Raw genomic sequence first — 12,143 nt, 5'->3', positions numbered from 1 at the left:
GATATATATTTTCCATTCAAACTTTTCAACTAACTCAAGAATATAAGAAAAATAATATTTTGCAAAAAATTATTTTAATATAAATATCCTTAGTCAATCGCTCAAAGGATGGACACACTTCTAACTCGAAAATAGAGAGTCAAATTGGATGAGTTCAACCATGGTTTACATTCATAGCGATCCAAAATGAGAACCATGAGCATCATGCAACTTATAGGCTATAACACTTCCAATCGTGCTTGCAGGATAAGAAATGGATCAATATAAGTTCACGCAGGATAAAAAAGTACATCCACCAAAAGAAATTATGCCTCCTTCCATCATGAACAACACAAGACTTCTGTTAGTTGTAGACCATGTACTTTGGTGTTGCACTGAACTTCTGATATCCTTTAATAACCTTATTCACTGCATCAAGAAAGTCTTTCTCGGTTACCGTCTTCCTTCGTGCCCGAATTGCATACATTCCAGCTTCAGTGCACACACTCCTTATGTCAGCACCTAAACAAGAACCCGACAATAGAAGAACAAAATCAGAAGCTTGAACAGGATACAAGGATTTGGCATGTGCTATATTAGGTCCACAACTATCATATAGAACATGTCTACAGTTTACAAGGGGGTGTCATAACATCATTGGTGTTCTTAAAGTGACATACAATTTGAAAGGAGCTATGATGACGGATTTGCACTATAGATATTGAAAACCAATCCACATGCCAGGCGAACATCTTGCATTGAGAATTCATAAGACACCAGCAAAATAATATAATTAAAAATCAATCCATGAAAAATAGCTCACCAGTGGAATTTGGGCAGAGACGAGCGAGAAGCTCAAATCGAATATCCCTCTCACAGTTCATGGTTCTTGTGTGGATCTTGAATATCTGGCTTCGGCTCTCCAAATCAGGCAGACCAAACTCAACCTTACGATCCAATCGTCCAGGACGCAAAAGTGCTGGGTCTAAAGTATCAGGTCTGGATTATTATGCCAAGCAAAGCAGTAAATAAAATGGTTAGATTCAGTATTTGCTTGTAGGTAAACTAGAAACTAGAGAATAGGGCAAACTTTTTAATGAAAGTAGGCATTGTTAGAACTATGGAAGAAACCATCTTTCGGGAGGGCAGAACTCGTATTTCACAAAAATGGGTACTTCATAAATGCTTTACCTTTTCTTTTCCTAGCCTATTTACCCCACTTAACCCAGTAATAACTTCTTCCAATGAAATGGTGGAATAATTTAACCCACTCTTTTCCCCTCAAGATTACTACATTTAACCCAGTTCAAATTCTTTAATCTGCTTCCAAATGCAGCCCAAGAGAAACGATATGGCATGAAATAACAAATCTGGCTCCAAGCAGCGCAGCCTGGCTGCAACTTGCACAGTTTGACTTCTCATTTTTTTTATTTTATCATTCATATTGAAGTAAATGCAGAAAAAAACAAGAGAATCAGAATTTGACTTTGATACTACACACCTCTCAGGCACGCTAAAAGTAGACCACCTATTAACAAGCTTAACACCAGGACTCAGGACTGGGAGCTGATCAATTATGAGTACCATGTTAAGTTACTACAAATATATTTGGTTAGAAAACCTGAATAGACGAAGCTTTAGACTCCCCATATCCAATAGGCAAGGTTGGAAACTTGCCAGAGTTCATGAAACCTCTGTTGCATCCAGAACGATCATCAAGCAACAAAAGATTTCCTATAGAAATGAATAACAAACTGTTGACTCGGATGAGGCCTTCTTTAGGCCAGGGTCAAGTACATTTGTGCGTGTGCATTTGGGGGGGGTGCGGGGGCAGGTTTGGCGGGGGTGGGGAAGCACTCCATAAATCCTGCAATTCCAAAACATTAAGATAACCAATTCCATTCAAAAGGTGGTTTTCCATATGCCCACTTTTTTGGGATCATATTAAGTTTTCCCCCAATTGGTAGGATTCTCCCCTCCCATGATTAACTTATTCTCAGCTCAACGATAATACGCACCAGCATCCAAACAGCCCTGTAAAGAGTATTGCTTGTAAGTCCAAACAAAGTTATGCTTGTTTGTAACAGACGCAATAAGAAAGCTACTTCATGAAGGGCTTAATGACTGTTATTGGGGTGGAAGGTTCTTTCTTGGATAGAGTAGGACGAAGTGCCACCTGCATTATAATTACCTGGGTCAAAATCTTGAGGACGCCACTCAGGATTCGAACCCACAACCTCCAGTTTTTGGAGGGGTATGATCAATGAGGTAACCTTTATTTCCCTACTGGGCTGTATACTAGGACAGTTAATTTGGTGACATATAGGACTGAATTTGGTTCCTCCTGTTTTTGTACTGCCTTTTAAGGTGGGTAGTTTGTAAGTTCTCAAGTGTAATTGAGTGAGACTATTTGCTATTTTGGGGCAGTAATTTGCCTTCAATTTGGAGCATTTTGCATTAAAGTCTTGTGATTTGGTGCGGTTTCGTTTCTTACTTGCGTTGAGCCATATTTTCTTTGTTTTCTTTTTGGGAGAAAATTTTTCCTCCTTTCTTCAGGCAGTACCCAAGTTCTCTAGTTTGACTAGGCATACCTTGTACCTTTTTAACCTCTATCAATGAACTAGAAGGGGTCCACCAAACCCCCACATCCCCCGATGGCAGTGTTATCCACACACTCCAATTTTTGAGTTTTCTGACATGTTATACACTTGGACACTTGGGACATTTCATAACACTCTTTGACACTTCATGCCATTAAATCATAACATTATCATCATCATTATATCTCTACTTTTCATAATTCTTCATGAAATTTATTAGGTCTAGCATACCAATTATCAACACCTTTATCAATTTTGACAACTAAAGGAGCAACGGGTCTAGCTCATTATTCGACATAGACAAATCAATAAATATTTACACAAATATATGGGATATAGACATTCCCCCATGTCTGATCTTCAAATAGTCCCCATGTCAGATTCTTCTGGAAACCCTGATACTTGACACCTGTGTCACATGTCCAAGTAACACTACTAGATGGCTTTCTCCCATAAAAAAAGGACTTCTTTATTTGGTTGCCCAAGTGCATAGATTTAAGAAATATTCTAATGGAAGAAAACAAACAAACAAACAAAACAAAACCACTAAAAGAACAAAAAAAAAGTATACATACAAAAGCCTGCTTGGATGGCGTATAAAGTACAGAATTGTAAAGCCAATTGATCACATCACCCAGAAAGTTATAAGAAAGTCATGCTAGATATTAGATATGTGGTTTAAGAATAGCTTTCATCGCTGGACAGGTGGAAACTCAAGTCTTCAGAAATAAAGTGAGACCATGTGTGGTAATGCTAATTTGGATCACAAAACAAGTGAAAGAGCAGGATGCAAGATGGCACATACCTATTGGTTGCCATTAGAACCTTGATGTTTCCTCTAGCATCAAATCCATCAAGTTGATTGACAATTTCAAGCATGGTGCGTTGAACTTCATTGTCACCACCAACACCATCATCAAAACGAGCACCGCCAATGGCATCAACTTCATCAAAAAACACAATGCAAGCTTTTTTCGAGCGAGCCATCTAAAATGATAAATGGGTCAATAAGCTAATTCTAGAGACTTATCAAATAAGAAAGAAGTTCAAAATGCTCCTCAGGAAACGTGTTGACCACTGAATGAAAATTTTGAAATATATTTATCCTGAAGAGGGGGGAAAACTTGCTATCATATATCTGGAATTTCAACAACCTGAAAAAGTTCACGAACCATCCGAGCACCTTCTCCAACATATTTTTGAACAAGCTCACTCCCAATGACACGAATGAAGCAGGCATCAGTTCTATTGGCGACAGCTCTGGCCAGGAGTGTTTTACCAGTCCCAGGGGGGCCATAACAAAGGACCCCTTTTGGAGGATCTATACCAAGCTTAACAAATTTCTCTGGATGAAGCATAGGAAGCTCCACAACCTGAATTGGAACAGTGCACAAAACGTTATGGACCTTACAATCATAAAGACTAAATTTACTGAAAGATGCTTGGAGGGACATTGCAAATGTAGGCACCCTGAGAATTCTCATTTTCTAAGAATTACTAACCCTATGGGTGCAAATGATGTCAAGAAAATATTTTCCAAGGAGAAAAAGAAAAAATCATACCTCTCGCATCTTCTCAATCTGCTCCTTGCATCCACCAACATCATTATATGTGACATCAGGCTTCTCTTCTACCGTCATCATCGTAACACTTGGATCAATCTTTGGTGGTAGAGGGATCTGAATTTGATATTTATTTCTATCAACTCTGTAACAAGGACAAAAAGATCTACAAGTTAAAAAAAGCAGAATTTGAGATTAGAAGCAAGGTCACACATCATAATTGTTGAATGCATTAATTTGATTTTTCTAACAATTTGGAGCAATAAATTGCAATCAACTATTATCTATAGCATAACTCATTAAAGTCAAAACTGACAAACTAATATGACATAATATAACTAACAAGGGTGAGGTAAGAATAGAACTAGAGCTTTAAAACTAAATTTTCTTTTTAGCATTATTGGTTTCAAGTGGGAGACCAACAGAACTATGCTCAAAATTATTAAAAGATTAGAATAACTAGAACAGTTTTTGCTACAAATAATACATAAGTTATTTATGATATTTTCCAGCATACTATTTTTTTAAGAGAACTTTGAAAACAGGTGCAACACCAGGGGTTACCTATCTTAATAGTTCTCACACCCAAGCATGCCTAACTGCCAATTTTTGACAGGAACCACTGCTCTAGTGCCGACATGATTGCACCCGTGTATAAGTTGTTTATGATATTCAAATCCAAAAATTCAAGGAAAAACAAAATTTACTATATTATATACAGATATAAAGGATAAATAATGTTTCTCAACTAAAACTAGCTAGAAATAAGCTAGGTAAACAATTCTCAGTTAAATGCGAGGGAGTTATCAAGAGAAGAAATTTATAGCCTTACCCTACACGCATGCCTTCTTCAATATCAGTTGGAGAGACTTTGTCACCCAAGCCAACCACAAACTGTACATGGGGAATAAATTATCTTCAGTCTTCCAGATTGAGGTTCTCTGAAATAAATCAATCCTTTGAAATCAAGCGTTTAATCAAAGTCAGAGAATATACCTTGGCAATTTGCTTTACATTTATCACATATTTAGCATCTTCAGTGTTTGGATTTATAATCTTCGTACACCTAGCAACCTTTGAAGAAATGAAAATCTGTCTTAGAATTTGAATAATCTGAAAGAGAAAGCAGCAAGCTACAAATTCATATATATGAGTTCGTGCATGCCCACATCTCTCTCTCTCTCTCTCTGTGTGTGTGTGTGAGTGACTGTGACATATAAACAATATCTTCAATGATCTGCTAAATAAAAAATAAAAATATGTACTTGTAAAGGTTGTTCTTCTTGCATCATTTGCTTATCAGAGACTAAATCCCACTGGCTTGGTGCAGCTAAACCGGTGTCAGACTCTTTGATTCCTGACATTTGATTGAAGAAAACACGTGTTAGAGACCTAACAATTGCGATAGTTTCCCACATATGATGGTGGGCGATTCTACAAAGCCCATTTAAATAGAAAATTGAGTTTTTTCTTGAAGATAATTCTAGTCAGTGCATTTTGAAAATAATTTTCAATAACAGGCCTAGAACAAGCTGCAATTAGCAATAACACTAGCATTTCTTCCATTCATCTTACTCAAATTCTTTTAAACTGTACATCTAACGCTCCCTTTTCTACACAATAGGTCTAAGATGATAAAACCCACTCTCAGCCTTGGCCCTTAATATTTCCCTAGGTGAAAGTTACCTCCGCAGTCGTCAAGCATTATGTGTTATTTTCCTTTCAAATGATTATTTTAACCTAGGAAGTGCTCCAAGAAAATGAAGACTATGTTTCTAACATGGAAGGTCCAATTGCCAAAGTTGCTTGTAATGAATCAAGATTATCTAGTTATTCTTTTGTTTGATTGTTAGAACTCCCGTGAACAGGATAGTTTACAACATGGTTTGAGGTTTTGCTCAAAACTCCAAAACCAAATATGAATGTTTCGATCTGGTTGGAATCAGTCCAACACTGGAGATGGTTTTGATGTTTTAACTAAAACTAACTTATAAAGCCAAATTAAGTGTATATGTTTTATCTATGCTAATTTTCTCATATTTCTTTATTTTTGAAAATGCTGGACAGAATTTTGTTTACATTAACCTTAGACTTAACGAGTTTTGAGAAGATTTATAAGCCTGCAATGTTACATTAAAGATATTTAAGAAAAAGTAAAATCTTTTTGCCCAAGTTCAGTATCCTATAACCTGAACCTCATAAATTTCAGATTTCATATATCAAAGTGCCATCAAGTAGTATAGCATATTTCATTCCAACACGATTTTAAAATTATATCTTGAAAAATAATTCTGTAAAATGATACCATATAAGAATTGAAATATGGTTAGCAGCAATTTAGAAAACTTCGACAGCATTCCAGGGATTTACACTCTGATACAACTAGTAGAACCATCAGCAGCTTAAGTATATAACTCTAGACTTTAAAATTTTGTACCTCCTTCTGCCAAAAGGAATTATCACATGCAAAGGTAAAAGAGGAGCCTGCCATAGTTTTAACAAAGATTATAATTCAAAAGAATCATACCAACCTTATAAATAAGGTATCGTTCTAGAAGATCTACATGGCTGTCAAACCAATATTGAACAATCAATAAATTGAAAGCTTTAGTTCAATAATTATCTTTGTAGTACACCAATAAAGATAAAGGACTAGGTTTGTTGCACTTCTTCTATATTTCCTTCTATATACCACAATGCTTATAATGCCCAAAATTATGAATTAAAAGATAAGATAAGAAAGCACGCTCTGAACTAAATATAACCACCACCTACCACAGAGATCATTGACCTTCTTTGCCATCTCCTTAATTTCCTTCTCTGCTTTCTTGATGCTAGCTGAGTAAGGTCCTAGGCCCTGTCATCGAACAACAGCGCAACAATTCAATTTACCAACTGATGATATAATAGATCCATTAAACAGATTTAACCCATATCCCGACGACAAAATCCATGGGGGGAGGGGGCGGGGGAGTAAAAGATTCAGAACATAGGTTAGAAAATTGAACAGATCCTCCGCCTGAATTCAAAACCAATTTGCATCAAAGACTAGGATTTGAGAGTAGATTGGGTTGGGTGGGGGGGCGGATCGGGAGAGGTAGGCGTACGTAGGTCTTGAGAAGCGCGATATCGTCCTCGTCGAGCGGGCGAGGGTTCTTCTCGTTCGTGTCCTCCTCGAGCTCCGGAGCCATGGCGGCGACCTAACCTCCTTCTCTCTCGATTAAACTCTAGATCTATTTAGCTTGTGTTCCTCTTCGCTATATCCCCACTCCCCACTTGCCTTGCTCCACAAGAAAACCAAGGCAGCCCGAGCTTTGGCCGACGGTGTTTTATTATGGCACATTATATTTTTAATATACAGGATCCGTGCAATCACGGCGGTTGCATGATGTGCGGACGGCCGTGATTGCATACTAGATTTTTTTTGAAAATGATGATGTAGAAGTTATAGATAAAAATCTATGAGAGCTGTTATTATTATTATTATTATTTCTATTGTTTTCTATCTTTTTGGTTTAGACGGATTTAGGGTTTAGAATTTATGCATTGTTTCGCTGCCTGTGCACTGTCAATATGACCTGCCATTCCAAGTACCAACTCGGAAGGCATAAATTAGCCATTTAACTCTTTTTTGTGAGAGATTTTTGGGTTTAGCATTGTTTGCATTATATTTGTCGATGCATGGAGAGTGTATTTTTCTGTGAAAGATAATTTCACTTTTCTTCCCACGAATCCACAATCCGATTATCCATTAATCACTTTTAGGTCTGTGCAAGTAGATGATTGGTAGAATCTAAGAATTATGCTATAAATGATCAAATAGTGGATTCTTGCAAAGGAGATTTTTTTTTTTTAATTTTTGCGAAAGATATAACTCCAGTCTTTTGCCATGCATCGACCAAGCGGTAATTCAACCTCGAACAATTGTTACTTCTTATTCTTTAGAGAGGTGTCCAAATTTTGTTATGGTTCTTCTAAATTGCTAGATTGTTCTTGCTGCGATGCTTCAGATCTCGTTATGGTGGAGCTGTCGCATAAGCCATAATCCGGTACATAGGCACAGGTCAGCTGGACACGTGTCCAACTTGGAAATAAGGGTGCAAACCAGCGCGGAGGTCATGGATGTTTTGTGATCCGTGAACGACAGGAGATCCCAGAGTCAATCCCCCGGGAGAAACGAGAAATTATTGCCTACACCGGGTGTACCAGCGTGGCATGCACGCGGCCAATCAAAGCCGCTTGTTTCTATAATGGTGCACCGAGATACGAGCTTGATGGCGGGGGCGTTCTTCCCCCTTTATCCCCTCCTCTGTTAACCCTTTTTGGCCGCATCCTCTGTCCCAAGATCCATTCCCCATCCTTCTCTCCCGATTTTTTTAGCTCCCATCACCATTCCTTAATTCTGACGCTTGGACACTCTCGCTGCTTCTCGTGCCACACCTCCGCTACCGAGATTCGATCGCCGACGACTTCGCCGGCGCCGTCTCCGCCGCCACCCTGGTATGCATGCATCCGCCTTTCCTTTGCTACTCCCTCCTCCTCTCTGCGTGCCCACCACCTGTTCGATTACATTTATTATTATTTATTTATTTGGGGGAGCAGTTTGTGGCGACAATATCCATCAAAGCAACATCTTTTATAGGCATAATTTCCATACTATTTGCGGGAGGTTTTGAAAAGAGTCAGTTTTGCTGGTAAATTCCTTGATTTCATTTGGAAAGGCTATGCTATGCAAAAACTATGCTGTAGTTTCCGATTTGATGGCTCTATCAATGCTTCTGTATTTGCGTATCACCTGTTCGCGGCTAATGATACTCAATATCCAAAATGATTTTTTTTTTTTTTTATGGTTTTGTGTGACAAGTTTTATATGTATGGATTGTTTTTGTGCTGATTTAGGTACCATTTTGTTCATTCTATATGCCTTTATCAAGAGAAATATGTGGATTTTCGACTCAACTGCTGAATATCTCCATAGCTTCCCTGTGTAAAGCTAGGAATTTAGAAAAAGCCGAGGCTGTTTTAATTGACGGTATAAGACTCGGATATATTCCAGATGTTGTAACATACAATACATTGATTACGGCATATTGCCGCTTTGTCGGGATAAATGAAGCATACTCGATTCTTTATAGAATGAGAGAAGCAGGCGTAAAACCTGATGTAATTACTTACAATTCTTTAATTGCTGGGGCTACTCGATATTGCCTTCCATCACGCTCGCTGGAGCTGTTCGAAGAAATGTTGCAGACTGGACTTGCTCCTGATGAATGGAGCTATAACACTCTGATGCACTGTTTGTTTAAATCTGGATACCCGGAGGAGGCCTACAAGATTTATATGGATATGATCTTGAAAAATATCACCCCTTCATCGGCTACATATAATACTTTAATAAATGGTTTGTGCAAGGTGGGGAAGGCAGGGAATGCTCTGAGACTGTTTAGAAACTTGCAAAGGTTTGGGTTTTCTGCGGGGCTGGTGACATATAATACAATTATAGACGGGCTCTGTAAATCTGGCAGGATGGGTCAGGCAAGAAGGATTCTCAAGGAACTTGGAGAATCAGGTTATGCTCCAAATGCCATAACTTATACGACAGTTATGAAGTGCTGCTTTAGATCTGGGAAATTTGAGCAAGGATTTGAGATTTTTTCTGAAATGATGAATAAAGGGTACAATTCAGATGTCTTTGCCTATTGCACAGTAATCAGCGCATTGACCAAGAAAGGTATGATTAAAGATGCTAATGCTTGTGTCAAGCAAATGTTGGGAAATGGTATTGGCCTTGATAAAGCATGTTATAACACTCTAATTTATCTGCTTTGCAGAGAAGGAAATTTAGAAACTGCATTCCGGTTGCTGAATGAGATGGAAGAAGGTGGCCTTGAGGGTGATGAGTATACGTACTCTATTTTGGTCGATGCGTTGTGTAAAATGGGTCACGTTGATGCTGCCCACAAGCAGTTGCAATTGATGGAGATGAGGGGCTTCCAGTCAAACTTGGTAGCTTATAATTGCTTGATTGATGGGCTGTGTAAGGTGGGAGAGGTGGATTCTGCCATGAAGTTATTCAATAAGATGAATTCCAAGGATCCTTTCACATACACATCATTGGTGCATGGCCTATGCAGGAAGGGTCGGTTTCGTGTGGCATCCAAGCTCTTGCTGACTTGCTTAAGGGAAGGCATGAATGTTCTCAGATCTGCCCAACGTGCCGTTACTGCTGGACTTCAAAGTTCGGGGTTTAAAAGGGATGCAGGGAAGCTTAGGACAGCATTACGCCTGGCTCAGCTTTCACGCTACTAAATTAGGGAAAGGAAACAAAGAGATTATTTATATATGAAATTGCTCCAGGGATACACTCTCAAGAGGATGAAAACATGGCTGTTGCTGCTCTGCGACTCGAAGCAAAGGAAGCATTGGTGATACACCTGAATCTGAGATGTTGCATGAAATTCCTTGCATGGACTCGATCTAACAACTCTCTTTGATAGAGGAAGTAGCCCTTGAAAGGACCAAGTGATTGAGCCTGGAATAAAGCACTTCTTACCTTATGAGCCAGACCCATCTACCAAAGGAGTCAAACTTGCTTTGGAATCTTTCCAGAATGTTGTATCTCTACCTGCTTCCTACACAATTCGCTATTCAAATATTTTCTAGAAATCCAGTTCCTGGTCCTGGTCCTGCTCTTGATTCAGGTGACGAGCCTTATTCACTCTTGGCCTTTCCAAAATGTAACCACAACAAACTTGAAGGCTCCATGAGCACCTATTTCAGAGAAAGTGAGACAAATTGTGCATTCCAAGTCGAGACTTGATCCACAACTGAAGGTACTCTCCTAAGCTCATATCTGGGGATCCTAGAAGTAGGACCCAATTTGGACAACTGGGTAGTTACAAGTTTGGTTGCGCATAGGAGGGCATCAGAAGTCGCTTCACTTATGGGGGAAGTCGCTTCAGGTGTTTGGTTGTCCTGAAGTGGCCCATACTGGGTTCCCACTGTGAGAGGAACTGTGCTAAAAAATGCAGGAACTTTGGCTGGCAGGGAGCCGAAGTCACTTAGGCAAAGTGAGTTGCACCATCTACTTATGAGAAACCAACAAGCATTAGATTGCATCCGGAGTTATGAATACACTCCAAGGTGAGTCTGTAACCTAGCTTTCTCTTTGCCTCGAGCAATATTTACCTAGTCTGAAGAAAACCTGCTTTGCTGCTTACTTTATAGATGCAGTGTCAGTCCATTGCAGACGGAATGCATGGCGGGAGAGAAGATGACATTAAGTAGCCCTAAGGAACTCGGAAGATGAGACATGATACGCACCATTCCTTGCTTCCACACACAATTTCTTATCTTGGTAAAGCTCGTATTGATAAGTGGTTTAGAATAGTGGTTTAGTCTGTGGAAGTGTTTGCCCATTGTCTACCTGTGTTCATAAGGTATATAGATGGCCATTTGTATGCTGGCCCTGGCTGTGTCCAAACCCTGCACAGATTCTTGCTGGTCCATGGAAGGTAGATGCAGTTTGGTTGGAGTCACGACTCTGCTGAAGTGATAGCGGTACTAACATAGATTGCAGTGTTCTCCTTGAGAAAAACGAGGATGGTCTCTCGTGGGCCACACACGTCTACAGGAAGACGAACAGCATGGCCGATGGGTGGCCTCATTTGCAGCCCACCACTTGGGAGGATTCATCTGGGGCGACCGTGCATCAGTGCCTCGGTCTCTGTATTATCTTTTCTTTTCTGATTTTGTTTGTTGTACTCATATCCGACGCGTGTAAGTTGCCGTTGCACCCAAACAAACAAACAAAAAAAAAGGACTTGTGTTAAATCTTCAAAGCCGTATTATCCTGTTGTGTGCTTCCTTCTGAAAAATGTTAAAAGCGAAAAACATCTTGTGGTAAAAGTGATGGAAGTTGGCAGGCTACTTCCATGTTTTACAGCATACATAGCGGAGATTACCGGTCGGCCTTAAGCTAGTAAACAAAGTCACAATTTGC

General features: G+C 39.3%; 2 protein-coding genes across 5 annotated transcripts; one reads left to right on the top strand and one right to left on the bottom strand.

Annotated features, from left to right (window-relative positions):
• Positions 1-118: 118 nt before the first annotated feature.
• Positions 119-7,472, bottom strand: LOC103723287 (26S proteasome regulatory subunit 7-like). The gene is made up of 10 exons (XM_008814166.4): positions 7,249-7,472; positions 6,917-6,998; positions 5,407-5,498; positions 5,138-5,215; positions 4,974-5,035; positions 4,142-4,286; positions 3,734-3,952; positions 3,385-3,566; positions 803-978; positions 119-501 (listed from the first exon to the last, which is right to left on the bottom strand). Exons 1-10 carry the CDS (start codon positions 7,330-7,332, stop codon positions 344-346), a joined length of 1,278 nt encoding a protein of 425 aa, XP_008812388.1. The 5' UTR covers positions 7,333-7,472; the 3' UTR covers positions 119-343.
• Positions 7,473-8,390: 918 nt separating this feature from the next.
• On the top strand, positions 8,391-11,983 carry LOC120107598 (putative pentatricopeptide repeat-containing protein At4g17915). Of its 4 annotated transcripts, none has more exons than XR_005509312.1 (4): positions 8,391-8,641; positions 8,744-8,835; positions 9,041-11,284; positions 11,369-11,983. XR_005509312.1 is itself a non-coding variant. In XM_039120925.1 (2 exons), the coding sequence occupies exon 2, from the start codon at positions 9,062-9,064 to the stop codon at positions 10,448-10,450; it is 1,389 nt and encodes a 462-aa protein (XP_038976853.1). In that variant the 5' UTR covers positions 8,392-8,641; positions 9,041-9,061; the 3' UTR covers positions 10,451-11,983. The 4 variants fall into 4 exon arrangements, 1 of the variants encoding a protein (XP_038976853.1); XR_005509313.1 differs by lacking the exon at positions 8,744-8,835 and having other exon boundaries at positions 8,392-8,641; positions 9,041-10,974; positions 11,060-11,284; XR_005509311.1 differs by lacking the exon at positions 8,744-8,835 and having other exon boundaries at positions 8,392-8,641.
• Positions 11,984-12,143: the final 160 nt, after the last annotated feature.

This window comes from Phoenix dactylifera, unplaced genomic scaffold (assembly GCF_009389715.1).
Source record: "Phoenix dactylifera cultivar Barhee BC4 unplaced genomic scaffold, palm_55x_up_171113_PBpolish2nd_filt_p 000918F, whole genome shotgun sequence".
Taxonomy (NCBI): Eukaryota; Viridiplantae; Streptophyta; class Magnoliopsida; order Arecales; family Arecaceae; genus Phoenix; species Phoenix dactylifera.
The sequence above is the reverse complement of the archived record's forward strand: the minus strand, read 5'-3'. Positions and strand labels throughout refer to the sequence as shown.

Coding starts and splice junctions, on each gene's coding strand:
- LOC103723287 (XM_008814166.4), bottom strand. CDS start 7,332: ATGGCTCCGGAGCTCGAGGAGGACACGAACGAGAAGAACCCTCGCCCG. Junction 6,999..7,248: donor TCGCGCTTCTCAAGACCTAC/GTACGCCTACCT, acceptor GTTCGATGACAG/GGCCTAGGACCTTACTCAGC. Junction 5,499..6,916: donor GAAGGTCAATGATCTCTGTG/GTAGGTGGTGGT, acceptor ATCAAATGTCAG/GAATCAAAGAGTCTGACACC.
- LOC120107598 (XM_039120925.1), top strand. CDS start 9,062: ATGCCTTTATCAAGAGAAATATGTGGATTTTCGACTCAACTGCTGAAT.